Genomic DNA, 20,250 nt, shown 5'->3' with positions numbered 1-20,250 from the left:
ATAGATCAATATTGATTTCTCTTATCTCTGCTCAGTTATACATATTTATACTGTAGAGTATATTCTTGGGTGAAATATTTTTTCGTATTTTGTATTTTTTTTCCTACAAGCTCCATTGTGTTGTTTTCTTCAGTGGAAGAAGAATAGCAAGGAAAACAGGATAGAAATAAACTGGTTAGATAATCAAAGGTTCCTAGTAGAGTAAAGAAATACATACTCCTATACAGGCAGTCATGAGAAAGGCAAAGTTATGAGACAGTTAGGTATGTACAGAATGAAGTACTGTACATGATGTAAGTTTGTTTGTATGTTTAAAGCAGTATTCTGTAAATAACAGGTACCTGGGGTTACAATGTAGCAAAAACAGTGTACCTAATATGCAGCAGTAGCAACATTACAGACATACTGTAGACCATGCATATATACTGTATTCTATTTTTAGGTATACAGATTTGCTTGCACTTGGTACAATAGAATGCTGAATACTTACTCAGTTGGTCAATTCATTCATTACTTTCCGTTCGTTCACCACTTATCTCAGAAACTACTAGCTTGGATGTCTGTGGAATTAGCTGCGCACCTTCATGCTCCCTAGACGATCATTTTGGTGAGCCAATGTCCTTTCCTTTACCAGCCAGCCTACAGCCAATTTCCAGTTGGGTGTAAGGAGCAGCACAGCCTCTAGGGGCTGCAAGCTTTTAAATTCTTAGGGCTCTATCTTGCACGGAGCAAAACGGGACGCAGGTGTCATTGCTAGTTTCCAACCAAATGCAGTTGTCATTTCACACCCACCAGCACCTATGTTACCAAATTTACTCATCATGTGCTCATCTGTGAGCCCAGCACCTACGTTGTGTAATAATGACCAATGTACATGTGCTTATCTGCGAGAGCGCATTATTCAGATTAAGATGCACAGCACACTTACGCCCACCTAATGCTTGGATTCAAAATCCACCACAATTCAACACAACACTCTTGTTCAACATGGTGACATTTTGAGGGACAAAATATAATTTATATTATATTTTATAATACATTGCATTGGACGAGTTCCTGTTTTCTTTGCACAAGGCAAGCATTGAGAGAAAAAGGGAGATATGTGATCTGCAGGAGTGATTATGACCTTAGCAGCACAGCCACTGTGGTCCACTATTTCCATGAGATTCAGAGAGAGTTTCTCCCGCATCTCCCGACATCATAATATCACATTATTAATGCTGCTCCCATAGATCTTAGAGCCCATAGAGCTTAAAAGGATGAGACATTACGCTCCTATTTACACCCATGACTAATTCAGAGATTAAATACAACCTCTTTGCGCCATTGTGCCTTGCTTTAACTAACACATTTGTAACTGGATGCACTCCCAATGCAATTGCGTCAGGTGCCATAGATTGTCCAAATAAGCCCTTATATTTCATTAGAAAATATACATGGAATTTATGGCTTATTACATCCTTTACTAACACTGTTCATTGATGCCTGTTTGACACTAGTGCCATTTAATAATACTTGAAATACCCTGAAAACATAAAGAGAAAGTATGAGAGAGATATTTCGGGGTCAGGGAAAGCGTACTACACAGTAAAATCATCAGTGTTGCTTTATCCGTTTGTAACTCTGAGAGTGTGCCAAAATGTAACCAAATGAACCAATAAGGACTGAAGGATCTTTCAGTACTACTGCTGTCCAGGACAGAGCAATTAGTGATGTGTCTGTTGTTTCCTCTCTCTGCCCTGTAGACATCATAGTGCTCATAGCTTCGGTGGCAGTGGTGTCAGCAGGGAGCCAGGGCAACATCTTCGCCACATCGGTCCTGCGGAGCCTTCGCTTCCTTCAGATCTTACGCATGGTGCGCATGGACCGAAGGGGGGGCACGTGGAAGCTGCTAGGCTCTGTGGTTTATGCGCACAGTAAGGTGGGTGGAGAATGAGATGCAAGCTGGATCATATCCATGCATATCTTGTTCAAAACTGTTCATTGTATTATCATTTTCAAAATGATTTAAAATAGTGAAAATAGCCGATCTACAAGCACACCGCCTTGCGCCGCGAGCCATTGTGTGCTTGTAGATCTGCTATTTTTGCTAGTTTTGTGCGACAGTTTTGTATGATGAAGCAGGGCTTTACTTTACTACGAAAAGTGATGATACATAACCACACATGCTGTATATACACATGCACATTAATACCAAAATACTTATATTTAAAAGAAAATGCCCTGAAACACCCTGAAATTTCACGCCTTACTCCACTGAGGTCTTCCATGTGTTTTGTAAAGTTAGTCTCTTTAATCTCTTTAGTCTCTGTAATTACAAAGAGTAATTTGTAAGTCATTTTTTCCTGAATTCCAGAATTTTGTACAACTTTCAACCTTTATTAGATCCCGTTTTACATGATCATTATCAATTGAAGAGTTCATCTCTGCCCATGTATAGGAGCTGGTAACTGCATGGTATATTGGCTTCCTGGTTCTTATCTTCTCATCATTCCTGGTCTACCTTGTGGAGAACAAGTTCAACAAGGACTTTGCTACCTACGCTGACGCTCTGTGGTGGGGCACGGTGAGTTCTGAGATGTAACTGTACCTGTCTGCACCATCTTCCACACACTAGCACAGCAGTCCCAAAATAAACAGACTTGACTGTGTGTCATTGTAAATAAAACTATTACAGGCTTTTGACGACATCACTCCGATTAAACGCTTTCAACATGTCAGGGCCTTTAAATGGAACATTTATCCTTGACTACAGCTATCAGGTTGGGTTTTCATTTCCATCACCTTACCTACATTCCCTTTGATGTTGATTGAATTTGTTTCGTTTTCTTTTTTTCCTCTCCTTTTTTTCCTTCTCACTCTTCAAAATGGCAATGTCTGTATGTGTTACTTAGGCAAAAGGAAAGCTCAAGAGATATACTGTAGCTCTATCATTTTGTCCGTGATTTTACAGTGTGTGTCATCTCCGCACATAAATGATTGCCAAAGCAGATGTCAAGAAGTTGTGCCTTCGCCAGCAATTTTTCATATTCTTTTCATAATTTATATTTAAAGTTTCATTGCTCTTCCAGCCCTAGTCATTTTCATACCATTTGGGAAAACATTTGAGTACTGAGTCTCAGCCATGGTATGGAATGCGACAATCTGAGCAAGCATAGCAGAAAATCTTGTCTCTATATCAGATCTGCTGTATACTTAAATGCTGTCCTGTTCTGTTCTTCCTATCCGGATAGATAGTGAAAGAACAGGACAAAGACAGATATGTTGATGTTGATATGAAAGTAAGCCATATCAGCATTTTGCAAGAAGAGCTGCTCCCAACTTAGTGGCACACATTGTTTTACTCCATTCCTTTTGCTTACACTGCATTCTAATGTGGAAGACTTTAGTTTCCACGTTAGAATTATGCATATTAATCTGCATGAATAATTTATTTCTTCCCATATTATACTGAACTGATTTATTTTCTCAGATCACGCTGACAACAATCGGCTATGGGGACAAGACACCAAAGACGTGGACAGGACGCATGCTCTCTGCTGGGTTTGCCCTGCTCGGCATCTCTTTCTTTGCCTTGCCAGCAGTAAGTATCAGCACTTCTACTCACATTCTCTCTGCCTCACACTGATGAATTATATTTTTAGATCAATAAGTGACATTCCTTTTGTTCTGACAGATTATTTACTATAAGCATGATTTTAGCCATTTAGGATAAAATTACATTTTAAAATCATTTCAGAGTTTGAATTGAACTTAAATTCGATGTGGTATGTAAAGAACAATTAAATTGTAAACTAAGTTAAGTTTAAAATGTCACGTTCCAGTCCAAATGTCCAGATATTTCACTATTGATATTTGTCCACGGATGTAATATATGTTCTTCATCAGCGCACATAATGGATAGACATGGTCTTCACCCTCCATAATCATTTTTACTGTTACCTTCGCCCAGGGTATTCTGGGCTCAGGCTTTGCCCTAAAAGTCCAGGAGCAACACAGACAAAAGCATTTTGAAAAGAGGAGGAACCCAGCTGCTTGCCTCATCCAGGTAAGCAGTATACACAGTCAGGGGTGTCGCACCACATTCTGGGCCCTGGGTACTAGTAACTCAGTCCCACTGTTCCCCCCCTTGTGACACCCCTGCACACAGTCATCTCTCTCCCTGTTTTTCTGTGACAAAAGATTATTACATTATTTAAAAAATGCATAATGTATTCCTCAAGGTGTGTTATTCATATTGTTGCTGTTGTCCCAAGCATAATACAAAGTAAACTGATCAACAATCAGATTAACTAAAATCATCTGTCAATATAGCCTAATACTTTTTCTTTTTCTGCCTATGGACTTCTAGATGCTATAAAATCTCAAAGAAACGCAGCAAAGAAAATAAACTTTGTTTAAAAATGAAATCACATGTTTAGCAAACCCTGTTCTTGCCATTCACCCCCTTTTCGGCTCTCTCCACACTCCCATGTCTCCATGCACCCTGAAATCTGAATGTGACTGACCTCACCGTATGCAGTAAAATCCTCATTATTACACTGAGAGCGTTCAATTCACCCTTTGTTAGCCTTCTGGTTGGTCCCTGACTGACTAATTTGCTAAAACATAATTTTTGGAGAAACAAAAACATTTAAAAACACGCCGAGTCACTATACTGCCACAGAGGCAGCTCCATTTTACTGAAACCAAGTTTGAAATTAGAATTGAACACACAGGATAACAATAAGAAGCAACTGAATTTCGATGGTAGTGGATGGAGTGTCCCACCGAGTGTCCCACCAAGACACAGCAACCAATGGGTGTGAAGAGGGGCGGGACAACGGGCGGGACTTGACAAAGGGTGAATTGAGAGAGCCTTCAGTTGTACACTCTCAGAGTTATGAATGGATAAATGAATCCTGCGGATTTGACTGTGTACCTTCCTCGTGTATCTCAACTCCCCCCTCATACAGTACGTTTACCTCTCTTACCCCATTCTCACCCTCCACCACAATTTCCACCGCACCCATACTTACTTTACCTCCTCCCTTCATTTCTGGTTTTCTCCATCGACCTCTGTGACACACCCTCCTCCTACCCTCTGCTTCCATTTTATCCCCGTTACAACCTTCACTCCACCATCCTCTCTCTCTGTCTCTCCCCTCATTTCCTCTGCATTTGCTTCCCCTCCTCCTCTGCCCCATTCCTCTCCTCCTCTGCCCCATTCATCTCCTCCTCTGCCCCATTCCCCTGGGCCCCCACCCACCCGCCCCTTCCCGTCCTGCCCCAGGCTGCGTGGCGTTATTACTCCACGGACGGCGCCAGGCCATACCTGGACGCCACCTGGCGACACTATGAGAGCCTCCTCCCCTGCCACAGGCATGTATCCATGCCTGCCCTCCGCCCAGACCACAGACGTGTGACGCACCTGTTGTTTTGTTTTGACTAATCAGCTTTTTCTTTCTTTCTTTCTTTCTTTTTTTGCATTTCCATCCTCTACTTCTTCCCCCTATTTTTCTTCCTCTTCCTTTTTTTCTCTCTCACTTAATTTCATTTTCTTTTTGTCTAATTATTTTTCTTTTTTTCTTTCTGTTTTTCTCCCTCCCTGGTTTTGTGTGTTCTGCATGCAGTGTGTTTGGCGTAGTTATTCGGCTGATGAACACTCGGTTTCCATTGCTACCTGGAAACCTCACTTGAAGGCGTTGCATACCTGCAGCCCGACAAAGTAGGTATAACGATGGCAGCTGGTGTCTGTATTTGGTGTCTGTACCACTTCTAGAAACCTTCTCTGCATCCTTTTACAATTTATTGTTTTAGTTTCTTGGAGGCGGTCGTTTTGTATTTTATCTCATGTTAATTTGTCTCAGTGTTTTTAACTCGCTCTTGCTCTCTCTCTCTCTCTCTCTCTCTCTCTCTCTCTCTCTCTCTCTCTCTCTCTCCTCTCTCTCTCTCTCTCTCTCTCTCTCTCTCTCTCTCTCTCTCTCTCTCTCTCTCTACTAATTAAAGTGATTTTAAAGTAAATCCGTAATTGTAATCAGACTATGTTATATGGGACCATTATGGTAACCATGACAAATCGGTTGCATTGTAATCTTGACCTATATCAGTCTAAACATTTCCATGATTATTTTACGGGCATGAAATCAATTTAGCCTGCGGTATCCACTGTTCGTGGAATAAAAAACAATCAGTAATCCTTATAGTTTAGTCCAGTGGTTCCCAAACTTTTCAGCTCAAGACCCAAAAGAGAAATTAGATGTTTGCCCGGAATCCAAACTAGTGAAAACAGCAGATCTACACGCACTGTGAGCTTTTAGATCAGCTATTTTAATTTGTGTGTGTGTGTGTGTGTGTGTGTGTGTGTGTGTGTGTGTGTGTGTGTGTGTGTGTGTGTGTGTGTCTGTGTGTGTGTGTGTGTGTGTGTGTGTGTGTGTGTGTGTGTGTGTGTGTGTTTTTCACTTTATGGAATACCTTAGATTTTCTTTTAATGAAATGACGTAATTGAAATGATTGAATTTGTTTTTTAATTCATGAAAAATAGAACAAAACTAAAAGTTAAGGGACCCATAAAAATGTGTTTGTGACCCACAAATGGGTCCCGAGTCTCGACCCACTGTTTGGGAACCAGTGGTCTGGTCAGGGGCGTCACACCAAATTCTGGGCCCTGGGTACAAGGATTCACTGCGGGCCCCCCATGAATGTTAACTATTGAAAAATAGTAGATATACAAGCTCACAGCGCGGCACCGAGTGCCGCGCTGCGAGCTTGTAGATCTGCTATTTTTGAAAAATTGTGAAAATGTGTGCAAGAAACCCATGTTTCCATGTCAGCGATGCTCAAATTAACTTTTTCATGTGAAGGACCCCCAAAATGATATGAATTTGGCCACGGAACCCCATCTCAAAATATTTAGTTCCATGGACCCCCCCCCCCCCCGGAAGCAAAATTTGAGTTACAAATGTTCGCTTAAAAAATACATATTCAAAGATTTGCACACATTTTCACCACTTTTCAAAAATAGCAGATCTACAAGCTCGCGTGCCGCGCTGTGAGCTTGTATATCTGCTATTTTTCAACAGCTAAAGTTACTCCACATTGGGCCCTGGTAACTCAGTCCCACTTTCCTACCCCTTGTGACGCCCCTGGGTCTGGTCACTGCTTGCTCTTCTTGTTTAGTGCTTCTTAGTTTGCCTGGACATTACTGCGTCAGCATGCATGGGTTTTCCTGTGTAGTAAGCATGGTTTCTCTTCAGATTCTTCTCCTTTGTTGATACCTGACTTCAGTGTTATCTTTCCCCTCTAGTGTTCTGCATTGACAAATCGTTGTTGTCGAGTGGAAACCTTCTATATCCAAAACCGTTCGTTTTGTATTTATCATTTTAATTAAAAAATGGTTTAAAATAGTGAAAATAGACAATCTGTACAAGCACACAACGGCTCGTACCATGAGGTGTTGTGTGCTTGTACATATTATGTAAAATATCCACATACATTATAGTCATAGTGTAGTCATTATCCATGTATCCATGGCAAAACAAGAAAGGCATTATAAAAAGGAAAAAAAGCTACAACATTGGAATGCAAGTGTTAAACTATAAAAGCAATTTTTGGAAAATTGGAATTTCACTAGTTCTGTGCGACAGTCTTGTGTGATGAAGCAGGGCTTTACTTTACGAAAAGACGTACACATTTGAAACTTGGAGATACAAGGTTTCTGCCCGACAGTGACGAAATGGAACAGTTGATGGCAACGCCTGTGTTCCATCTATGTCTTGCAGAATCTTTGGTGAAAGTTCAGTGAAGACTTGAATGACATAAACCTCATGTGTCCTCTTCTGTATTCTTCTCATTTTGTCAAACCCCAGGAAGGACCAGGGAGAATCAACCACAAGGTTTGTCCTGCTGTCTATTGAACATTCCTTCTTACTATACACAGTGTATTGCATTGTGCTTCAATATCATTATTATACACAGACTTTCTCCTCTTCACTTGGCAAAAGATTAAACAGGTGAAGTTTTGATTCAGTTCCGTTACTCAACAGACTCTATCTAGTTTTTGTCTGGCCCCACAACACACCTAAAAACGGACTGAATCTGTCACTGACTTATACCTTTGGTCAGCCGGTTGACCTAAGAGTGAACTAGCCAATCACAGAGCAATGGTCCCTCCATTCTAGGGGACGTAGTCTATCCTAACTTTGTATTATCATTTGCAGGGCTCAATAGTGCAAGTATTTCACTTGCATAATTGAGATATACAGTATGTGAGTGCCGAGAGTACAAAGTGAGGTGTATGATCTGTTCCAAGAGAAGTTGTTCAGGGTCGTAATGAAATGTAAATGTTAATGGAGCCTCTTAACCAAGCAGCACTCACCATGACTCATTGTTTTATAAATCCTCTTGGGATTTGTTCTTTCATTCTTCTTCTTTAACTCTTGCAGTCAGTTTAATCTGCACCAAAAACATCAGCACACCCACACGTGTGTGTGTGTGTGTGTGTGTGTGTGTGTGTGTGTGTGTGTGTGTGTGTGTGCGTGTGCGTGTGTGCGTGCGTGTTTGCGTGCGTGCGTGCATGTGTATGCAGGTGTGTGTGTGTTATCCAAGTTATCCAACACACCTCAGAAACCTGAGGAAAGTTGAAGAGGTTGTTTTTGTTGTTCAAATAATTTAAACAAATAGCCATTTTCAAATTTGACATAATCCATATAGTAGGCGCTCGGGTGGCACAGTGGTAAATTACCTGCCCACCATGGCCGAGTTTAGGGGTTCGAATCCACCACGGTGCATCCAGAAAGCCCGATGGGGAGGGTGATAATCGTCACTGCACATAGTCCTACAGGCCCTGTTAGCGGGAGTGTTGGGTGGAACTCTGTTTCCTCCTGCTGGGCAGAGGCGTCAATTGGGTATGGCAAGCTATGGCAGCTGCCATACCTTGGCTACAGGGTGAAATAATAAAATATACTGTAATCGTGCTTGTTGCTAAGGTATGGCAACATGACTGGTGTCTTGGAAGACACCAGTCATGTTGCCATACCTTAGCTTTTTCTGAACTGACGCCGCTGCTGCTGGGGGCTCCTCACCAGCAGGTGAGTCATTAGGATACAACAGCAGTGACAACACACAGAGAGGGGGAAGGACTTAATTGGCATAACGACTAAATTGGGGCGAAAAAAAGAAACTCTACATATTATACGCATTGAGGGAAAAAGAAACAGACCCAAGGCTCTCAGAGGAAGCCACTGGATGGAATTCATTCCACATGAACTTGAACACCTCTGGAGAATGTGAATAGAGCTTTAACTCTTGTTAAATTACAAGTCCATTTGTGCACTCAAGTTAAATGAACATTAGTGTGCCAATGCAGATATTCAGAGACAGGATACAAATCTGACAGTGTAGCTATCAATGTGCCATCATCACTCTCATGACTAGAGCATTTGTTGCAATGGTCAAGCTACATTTGCCTAGTTAAATGAGGGATTTCTGTGTAAAGCTTCAGGTGTATTGCATGAGTCACCAATGTCTTTTTCAAATGGGGTGTTTGTTAGTGTAGCCTGGGATCAGTACCTGTTTCTGATTCGGTCAGAGCGAAAATAACCTTGTGCCATCAGGTGTTTGGAACCACCAACCAGAAGCACCTCCAAAATGATTGCTCTAGTTTAAAATGTGTTTAAATTTGTATAATCGTTTAGTTTTGTAGCACGACTATCGAGAATAAAGTATTTATTTCGCATTATGTGGGGAACAAAAACAATGCCAACCGGAAAAAAACACCAGAACCTCCAGATGGATTTTCTGTTTTTCTAAACCGGATCACACGGCTTGGTTTAGAACTATTACCAGGCTTTCCTCTGCGTTGGAAAGTCTGGTGATGAGAGGTTACGGTGTTAGTGGTTCACAAAATGAAACTCCTCTTGATCAAATTAAGCGTCCTCTTATACTGTATATCTATGAGAAACTCTGGTGCTGCCCTATGCGCCAGAGTCTGGTGTAATGGGGATAAATAAATAAAGTAATTATACTGTATATCCCCCTTTACTGAAGACCATGACTGAATGGACATTGTAAAGACTTTCAGAGAACAATAAAAACACTCATTACACTTAAGAAGTTTATATTTGTGGAACTTCACCAATAATCGTTTTAATGGAACACATAGCTGAGACAGGATCAGCATATTTTGCTTCAGAAAAAACACCCAAACGTCTGCAAACATTGATAGTTGTGCCCAGAGATAAAGTACTGGTCTAAACACATCCTTATCTACTCACAGCTATAGCCTTTTATCACATTCAACTAGATATTCACATTGAATCCACATTTACTATAACTTTTCTTTAGGGAATATTTTTGGACATTTCAAATCAATCCTCACTTTAAAATGCATTAAAACTAGTAAAAAAAAATGTCAAAACATTGAAAAGTAATTTTAATCAAAGGATTTGTTAATCAAAAGGATATTTAAATTTGGAAACAAACTACAACCATGAGGAATGAAGTGGTATATCAAATTAAATACTATTGTTTAGTGGAACAAATATAATTCATAAATGGATGAATAAATCAAACAGACCTGCTTCAAAACCTGCTTTTATCACTCTACACTGAATATCTTTGCAGAAAATAGCCGATCAACAACCTCACAATGTTGTTTTTGTTTTTGAAGAATTTTAAAAATCTTTTTGTCTAAAATAGGGATGCCAGGTTGAAAGTACTTAATATCCCCTTGTCCCACACCACATGTGCATTTGCTGGCCTGGAAACCTGGCAGTGCCTTTTTCCTAGAATGTGTACCCGACCCCTGCACTGTCTCCATCTGACTGTCCACTTTCTCATTTAATACTAAGTAAAGCAGGGGTTCCCAAACCTTTTTGTCTCAGGGCACCCCATAAATATTGTTTTAATCCGAGGCACCCCTACATTATCATTTTCACTCCCAGCACCTTATATTTATAGCATATCGTTGTTGTCGGATAGAAACCTTGTATGTCCAAAACTGTTCATTTTGTATTAATCATCTATTAAATGATCTTATAGTGAAAACAGCAGATCTACAAGCACACAACACCTCGCGATGCGAGGCGTTGTGTGCTTGTAGATCGGCTGTTTTCGCTAGTTTTGTACGACAGTCTTGTATGATGAAGCAGGGCTTTGCTTTACCAAAAGACTTACACATTTGAAACTTGGAGACGACAGTGATTATGTTGCGAGGAAAACATTGAGATAATAGCCATTTTGGTTAGAACTGACTGAAAATAACTTTGTACTTCAGGTTTAAAATGATACTAAATATTTTTTCAAGTGTCCAAAGAGATTCCAAATATTATCAAATGATCTCGCGGCACCCCTGGACTGCCGTCGCGGCACCCCGGGGTGCCCCGTCACCCACTTTGAAAACCCCTGAAGTAAAGTATAGATCTCTGAATCTCAAAGAGTGAGTGAGAGCATGAAAAGAAACAGGCGATAAAGAGTGAGAGAGAGTGGAGAGGCATATTACATGGGTAGACATTTTCTCCCTCTCTATTTCTATATCATGTAACACATCATCGTATCTCTATCTCCCCTTGGTCTTTTAGTAATGTTCATAGTAATAAACAGAAGCTACTGAGGAGGTGTACAACAAGGAAACATAGGTACACGGCATCCCTACTCACTCCCATGTTGTCGTTTTCTTTGGGAATGCCTAACTAATTATCCATGCATGGGCATCTAGTGAAAGCCTTTGGAGCTTCATAGGAGATGTATTGAGATTCTGGCCTGAGGCAATTCATTTGCCTTTATAATAATTTATAAGCTGCCTTCTTTTCGATTTTGCCTGGGAGACGCACAACTTATGCCTGTTGCCTTTTAGTTTTTAACCATGTTCGCTTTCATGAATAGTTATGCAAGTTTTCAGTTTCATAAAAAAAATATCCTGTTGAGTTTTAGGTTTTTGCCTGGGAGATGCACTACTTCTGCCTGTTGCCTTTTGTTTTTTTTTAACCATGTTCGCTTTCAGAATAGTTATGCAAGTTTACAGATCCTGTTAAATAATGAATCGTTTTTGTATTTCTCCTGGCCCCAGGTAGGTGATAATGAACTTTGTGGCTGTCTACATTTTTTTACCCATTCAGTTTTTCCTGCTGTACATTAAACACTTAAATCCGATTTGGTGTTACATCAAATATTGAAAATAGCCTCTCTAGAGGCTTGTACATTTTTGCAGAATGTTTAACTATTTTTGCAGAATATTCACCTGTTTTTGCCAAATGTTTGCTTTATTATGTCATGGCCACAATGGGGACACTAGAGTTTATTTGTTCTACAAAGTTGATGTGATGACTGATGCTTTAGAACAGTGGTTCTCAAACAAGTTCTCAAAAAAGGTCCATGGACCCCTCTTTGAGAACCACTGCTTTAGAAAGACTAATAAAACAGAGTATGTTCCTGTAATTGCAGCATTAATGTTATGTATATGTTATTATTATCTGATTTGCTGCTTACCTCTTATTAACAACTTAAACCCTATATTCTTAGATGGCCGGAGTCACACAGGGCTCTCTACTCGGCCCCTGCCCTTTTACCTTCTACACTAAATATCCTCACAGACAATTAGCCGATCTATAAACTCACAATGCTTCGCAGTGCGATAGACTGTATAGATCAGCTCATTTGGCCAAATGTTTGCCCCAGATTAGAGTTCATGTACATCACAGCATCCATTTTTGTCTCCTAATTTCTTTGTTCCTCTTGTCATTCCCCATGTCCTTCTCTCTGGTTATTCATGCTATTCCCTCAAGCGGCCAGAAGCTGAGCTTCAAGGAGAGAGTGCGGTTGGCGAGTCCTCGTGGCCAGAGCGTCAAGAGCAGGCAGCCGCCATCGATGAACGATCGGCGTTCCCCGGTGATTGAGCCTGGTGCGGACAGCACCAGCCCTGCCAAGGTGCAGAAGAGCTGGAGCTTCAATGACCGCACACGTTTCAGACCCTCACTGCGCCTCAAGAGCCAGTCACGCTCTACCACTGATGGTGACATGATTCACTTCAGCACTCTTACAATTAATTTATAAAGTATACTATATACATGGTCATTGCAACATGTGACACTCAAACCGTAAAAGAGGCCATAATAGGTATCACAAACATTTATTGATTTACAGGCCATGCTAACACCAATGCCAGATTGCCAGTAGTGTCTGTAGTAATGATACATTTTGGCTAGTGTTTTTCCAGTGTTTATACACTTGAAAGTGAAATAGTGGGTATTATCCATTTCATGTCTTGGAGAAACATTATCTGCTACAGTAACTAGACCGTCGAGAATACGGCACTGGAAATTCAATAGGGAGACTAAAACAAACCAGTATTATAAGTAATGGGTTAGAAAGATTTTTTTTTTTAAGGTGACCATACTGCAGGTTTGTATTGAAACAAACAATCTTTCATAGGAATGTTAAAGTCATGCAGTGGCACTAATCTGTACTCAAAAACCCATTAGTGTGCAAATAAGTTAATTTGTCTCCACCAGCCGAAAGGCATGGGGAGAGATTATGTGTTCGCCTCCATCCGTCCTTCCGTCCGTGATGTTACCAGCTAATCTCCGGCGCCGTTGGCCCGGTCGCTGCCAAACTGTGCACACTCAGTCCCTGGATGCCAATTCAGAACCTCTGCCCCACATTTTTCACATGGGCCTGTTCTAGCGCCACCAGGAGGCCGATTTTTGCAAAACTAACTTTTGGCCAGTCCTAGTCCTACTCCTACAGATTTTGTAAAAAAAATCACACAAATTGGTAGACATTATCTCTACAGTCATGTGATCGACATGGATCTCTCCGATTTTCCATATTCCATCCTAATTGGCTAACATTGGCTTCCAAAGTTTGCAGGATTGGTCCATTTTGAACAAAATTACTTAAATCATGAACGCAGCTTGTGATTACAGAAAGATTCTGCATGCACATGCCCACTAGGTCAATGAACAAATTACACTCTTCATATTGGCCTGTTATAGCGCCACCAGCTGGTCAACTTTTGCCAAACTCATTTTTGGATAAAGATTCCTCAAATCATGCATGCATTAAAGGCCAAAGAACACTTGGCACCCTTATCACATTTAGCGCCACCAGGAGGCCACAATAACTAATACCTGACCTGATGGAGACCTGTGCTTGGAAGAGCACTGCTTCTAGTTTCTTTGTAGTTCCGGAGCAGGCAATAACTCAGTTCCTTTGGGTTCTCAGGCTTTTTCACTATGTTGTTGAGGCTTACTACCTGACCACTGCCCCCATCATCAACTGACCATAGCTGGCGTTGCCCAGATACCCAGCCAGCCAAGCGTAGGAATGTTAATACCTCTCCATTTCCCGGCTCAGGGATAGCAGTGCCTGCCTCGCCGGTCTGCCAGGGTGATGGCTGGCTGGTAGCTATAGTTGGCTGGATAGATGGATGGATTATGGGAATGTGGCACTCTAGCAGCCACAAGACTCTAAAAGTTAGTCAGCTGGCTGAGGCCTGGTGGTGGAGTGGAAACAATAACAAACCTAGCCAAACCAAACGGGCTGAAAAGTCTGTTCGATTATTCACTATTGCGGAGATGTTGTCATCTACTAGGTTTTAGTGATTGTGGGTGGGCAATACGTATTGTTCATGCAGCTTAATTGGAAGTCATGTTTATGTCCAATTAATGTGCATTGTGTGCTATGACTTTGCCAGTGTCTCGTGTCTCTATTTTCATGTGATGCTTCGCAAGGAACTGATTCCCATTTCCGTTTACTACACTTGAGCAAAAATGTACATCTATAGTTATACAAACACAGACATTATTTTTGTGTTACATTAGCAGGTGTTAACATAGGGACAATGTGCACTATTTTGTTAGACTGGGAAAAATTGCTTAACTCTGCAGTCCGACACTTGTAACCTTCTGCCTACGCTTTGAGTGTGTCGTAACTCAAGAAATCCATAAACAGGCTTGTCTCGTGATGAATGTGGCTTGTTGGCAGTATATCTGAGGGCAGGCCAGAGCCCTGTACCACGCTACTGCTGACTCTCATTTTATGACAGCACGTCAACAAAATAGTTTCTTTCTTATCCTCCATGAAAAAGATTTGAATCAGCTTCTCTCTCTTTCAGAACTCTTTCTGTCTGTCTGTCTGTCTGTCTGTCTGTCTGTCTGTCTGTCTGTCTGTCTGTCTGTCTGTCTGTCGCTCTCAATCTCTATCCTTCTCTGTCTCTCACCTTCCCCTCTCCTCTCTCTTTCTGTCTGTAATCATTTAATTGACCTCTTCAATTCAATCAGTTAGCTGTAGTGATGTATCGGTCTACTGTATGTAAGTTGCTTTAGTAAGTCAGACAATGTTGAAGGCCAATGTTAACTCTATCTACCTCCTCAGCAACAGACTCTAATATGGGAGGCGAGGATGGTTTCGATGAGAAGGGCTGTCATTGTGAGATATCAGTAGAAGACCTGTTGCCTTCAGTCAAGTCTGTCATCAGAGCTGTCAGGTGAGGAAAAACAACATTAAGCCCACACGCATTAGTCCTCTAGCCACCAATATAGGTTTGGTTAGTTATTTTATTCATGGTTTTCAAATAGGCTGCGTGTAAACAAACCCTGATTGCATCCCACACTTTACAGCAGCTCCCTTGATTGAAATAAAGGGAGGTCTCTGGGGATTCAATCAGGTTTTTTTTTATTTATTTTGTGCCATTTCTGCTTCATTTGATTGGATGCAGTGATGAAAGACAGGAAATATGGGCATGAGAGGGAGATTACATGATTTCTTGTGTCCAAACCGAAAGGTCAAAAATCACAACGTCTGAACAGATTTTTGTCTTTGTTTTAATGTAGCTGTTTTTCTTTTTCTGCTCTTTTTTTGGGGGGTTTTCATCATAATGTACAGTTGGTTTTAATGCATTCCTATAAACAGTGCGTGTATCTCTCTCTCTCTCTCTCTCTCTCTCTCTCTCTCTCTCTCTCTCTCTCTCTCTCTCTCTCTCTAGTCTTTTATAATTTGTGCTTTTTAAAACCATTGCTCCATGTTTGACCCCATGGTTCCACAGGTGCAGTGAAACTGAATGAATCCCAGTCCCTGCTTTGTCAGAGAGATACATTTACACACACAGCTTAAATAACCAGCACCACAACCACTGCCATTAAATAGGCCTTTACAGCTTCAGAGGATGTTTATGTAAGGTCTTACGAAATGATTTTCCAGATGCCTGACTGTGTATGTTTGTCTGAGGAAACGGGAGCTGGCGTGCCATGATATAGTTTGAGCAGATTTAAAAGCAGGAGAAAATAAGTTAAGATTTGTTTTTGTAAACTGTTTAAATGTCTCCAGGTTGAGGCAGCTGCTACGGACCCTGTTTGAGAGTAGCCCCTAGTGGCCGAGGTTTGAATAGCTGTGTTTTTGTTCCACTGTCTGCCTGTCAAGGATCATGAAGTTCCATGTGGCGAAGAAGAAGTTCAAAGAGACATTGCGTCCGTACGACGTGAAGGATGTGATTGAGCAGTACTCTGCTGGTCACTTGGACATGCTGTGTCGCATCAAAAGCCTGCAGACAAGGTGGGAACATCGATTGCATTGCATGACAGTCATCATGTTATCACTTTAACTAGAACTTCCCATCTCTGCTGTACTGAAGTTGAACCTGATTTTGTGTGTGTCATGTACATATGTATGTATGTGCCATGTGTATGTACGTGTGTGTGTGTGTGTGTGTGTGTGTGTGTGTGTGTGTGTGTGTGTGTGTGTGTGTGTGTGTGTGTGTGTGTGTGTGTGTGTGTGTGTGTTACTAGTGTGCATGTGTGGAGTTGTATGTCTTCATTAACATTTTTACTTGTACATGGGTGTGTGGGCATGTGTGTGTGCGTGCATGCCTGCGTGCCTGCGTGTGTGTGTGAGTGCACACGTGTGTACATGTACTGTACGTGTGTGTTTCCCTCACAGGCTGGACACGATAGTAGGGCCACAGTCACTGAGCAGCCGAGCCAAGACATTTTCCTCCCCCTCCTTGTCCGTCTTTTACAGCCAGGGCAGAAAGAACTCCAGCCAGGGGTCAGAATGTCCCCTCACACCAGGGATGGCTTCTTTTCGCTTTCAATTCATCCTATTCAACAATCCAATTTGTTGTTCAAAGACATTAAGAACTCCTTTTTTACTACATCTAAAATACACAATATCCAATGTGTAAAACATTTTTATTGATTCAATTACTGATAATGCGCACTCTTTCATAAATTAATGATGAGTAGCTTGAGTCTGGATTTTGAACTGATTGAATTGAAAGTAAATTGAACTAAACCCGCCTCATATCTTAATTATAACTGGGTATGGAGCCCTAAACAACGGTAGCTCAATAACCCGAAAACAGAATTATTGAGTACCCGGTATCAATAAGCTTTGGGCTTATCAAGCTTGTTATCGAGCATGGCGACCCATGATGTCATGTTTAAACAATCAATACAAGAGGCGTCAAGAAATTATTACAGTACTATCCATAATATAAAGCCATTTAACACTTATTACACACTAATGAATGATTGTTTTAATGATATTTGTTACTTTTGTCAATTGTCATCTTCATAGATGGTTGTCAGCAACAAACTCAAGTTGCAACAAATGGCCAATAAAAAAAGATACCAGTTATTTTCTGAATTTGTCATCTCATATCTTTCCACAAAATATTAGAAAACGCTGAATTGTGGGCTCCATAAAAGCCCGACTCAATAAGAAGGATCGATAAGGTGCTCATTATCAATAAAAATGAACAAGCTCCATCCCTAATTATAACTGCTGCCTGTCTGATTTACACTATGCTGTCACAAAACCTCCTTGGTGGGGTTATAACTACGATGGGAAATTATACCTGTCAAATAGAGGAACATTGTGACAATGGTTTCTAAGGTTGTTGTTTTTTTCTTCATCATCACCCACTTGCCTTCAGTAATTAATTGCATGCGGAAATTGTGAATCTGACTGGTAAAGCATATAGTAGTTTCCCATCTTGGTTTTAATGCCCTTTCACTTGTAGCTCACATAATAAGTTTGTCCTTTGGTAAACTGTGCATGCTCACTAATACTGGCAGGTGTTGCCTTAATGTTGTAGTAAGCATGTTCTCCACATCTAATGAGCATGACCTGATTCAATAGCCAAAACGTGCATGATATGTCTTCCTTGGTTTATTCATTGCTCATGAATTGTTCTTTTTGGGGCTCAGCCACAAACAGGCTTCACTAACCTGCTTCTATTGAACCTCATTGGATTTGGTAGGAGTCATTTTGACGAAAGCCGAGATCCTTTTGCGATGCTGACAACTGTTATGTATGTTGTGGTGCTCGCTTATGCCTGCGTTGCGCAACTGCTGCTTGTGGCAGCTACCGGTATAGTTATAAAGACAGATAACTTTATTATGTTTTTCTGCAATATGATGTAGGCCACATCTTAAAATAATAATGCGTGCACAAAACATTTGCCAGTATTTATACTATTTCCTCATAAGCTATCTGTGTAGTACTTTGTAGATTAAATGTGTTGTTATTACCATTTGGAACCTCAGTGCTTTCACTTGGTGAAGGTGTCCCTGTGACACTGTGTGACAGATAATCAGAGAAAAATGTCAGCAGCTTCCAGGAGAACTTTAAGCCTTTGAGCTCAGGTCTACCTTTGACAGACAGACAAACATTGTTCTAGATGGCTTAGCCTTTGCCCCGCTGAAAGTCATACTATATACCATGTCATCAAGAAATAAAAATACAATCATGTGGATCTTGGGATCTACATGGGAACAGTGTGGCTCTAATGTGGAGATGAACTCAACAAAGTTAAACACACACACACACACACACACACACACACACACACACACACACACACACACACACACACACACACACACACACACACACACACACACACATACAAGCGCACACACCCTCTCATAGACGGCTAAACTCTTACAGAGCCATACTGTAAAAATAATGAAATGTATAAAATACCTCATATTTTACTACACTAAAATAGAATAGTGTGACTTCGTGAGGCCAGCCTATGATCTCAGTCATCCATGATATAGTTATCTGTGACGTACGTCTCCAAGTTTGGACCAGGTTTCAGCCCGATCAGAGTCCAACTAACATCATTATATGCCTGCTTGTGGGGCGTGGCCCCCACTAAGAAGTGAGCTGCAAGATTTCACACTGATTTTAAATTTCTTTTAAAGGCATTTGACCATTAGGGGGCCACAAGCAGAGCCTATGGTTATTTGGCAGTTCTTGGCATGGGGAGGTTTATAAAATACAGCCTTTGCTCTCAAAATGTGAGCGGTGCAAACATGACACACGTGCATATCTCCCCGTATGGGCCGGTCTGTCCATGACGTTACTTTATGTGTATGAGCAGGGATCTCCATAGGTGGAGATCCGTGACTAGACTGTCTATCTACATTATGACTGTGAGTCACCAGCACAGTTGTAATACTGTATTATAGTCATAGTAGATCACCTTGATTACCAAGACACCGATTGGTGACACTTTAATCAAGCCTTCTGCCTTCACCATTCTTGATGTAATGTTGACAAAGCTACAGTATATGTATGTTTTTAATTCAGCAGATCCATCAAATCCAGTGATGGTACACACAAAATATAATAATGTGCATATTGTGTTGCTATTAAATGTTATTTTTCCTCTTTCATTGTGTGGGATTCCTTTTGGATTTGAATTTTCTTTCCATTCTTTACGTTCCTCTGTTACTAATAATCCCTGACCAATTGTGTGTGTGTGTGTGTGTGTGTGTGTGTGTGTGTGTGTGTGTGTGTGTGTGTGTGTGTGTGTGTGTGTGTGTGTGTGTGTGTGTGTGTGTGTGTGTGCGTGCGTGCACGTGTGTTTGTTGTGCGTGCGCTCCAGAGTGGACCAGATACTTGGGAAGGGCCAGATCCCTCTGGATAAGAAGATCAGAGAGAAGCTGCTATCTGATGGGGATATTCTGGAGGACATGAGCATGATGGGTCGTGTCTGCAAGGTGGAGCGACAGGTCAGTATTTGGTACCGTTTGGTACATTTATTCTCTTCTATTTCTTCTTCTTCTCTATTCTTCTCTGAGTTGGTTTCAAGTTCGAGTTCAACACACCAGAATCACAGAGTCAACGTGTTTATTCATTTGTTTGTCTGTCTATTTACTTTTTGTAGTCTTACTTACCCTGCAAGTACACAAACATTCGGTGATAATGTAAATATATGAAGTAGTTCTCTCTCTTTGGGAGTGATAAACATTTGCTTGTATTTAG

At 41.0% G+C, this 20,250-nt stretch overlaps 1 protein-coding gene across 1 annotated transcript in view; it reads left to right on the top strand.

Moving 5' to 3' along the window:
• The window catches only part of LOC308282474 (potassium voltage-gated channel subfamily KQT member 5-like), a gene marked incomplete at both ends in the record, with an annotated part of 140,949 nt that overhangs the window by 118,783 nt on the left and 1,916 nt on the right, over positions 1-20,250 (top strand). Inside the window, 11 exons of the mRNA XM_080722827.1 lie at positions 1,746-1,921; positions 2,441-2,566; positions 3,473-3,583; positions 3,953-4,048; positions 5,613-5,707; positions 7,848-7,878; positions 12,769-12,988; positions 15,352-15,463; positions 16,396-16,527; positions 16,912-17,019; positions 19,871-19,997. Of these exons, the coding sequence (XP_080578953.1) occupies positions 1,746-1,921; positions 2,441-2,566; positions 3,473-3,583; positions 3,953-4,048; positions 5,613-5,707; positions 7,848-7,878; positions 12,769-12,988; positions 15,352-15,463; positions 16,396-16,527; positions 16,912-17,019; positions 19,871-19,997 (1,334 nt within the window). The remainder of the gene's footprint in view (positions 1-1,745; positions 1,922-2,440; positions 2,567-3,472; positions 3,584-3,952; positions 4,049-5,612; positions 5,708-7,847; positions 7,879-12,768; positions 12,989-15,351; positions 15,464-16,395; positions 16,528-16,911; positions 17,020-19,870; positions 19,998-20,250) is intronic.

Source organism: Nannobrachium achirus (genome assembly GCF_963921795.1).
Source record: "Nannobrachium achirus genome assembly, chromosome: 3".
Classification (NCBI taxonomy): Eukaryota; Metazoa; Chordata; class Actinopteri; order Myctophiformes; family Myctophidae; genus Nannobrachium; species Nannobrachium achirus.
This window is presented reverse-complemented; position numbering and strand designations above follow the sequence as displayed.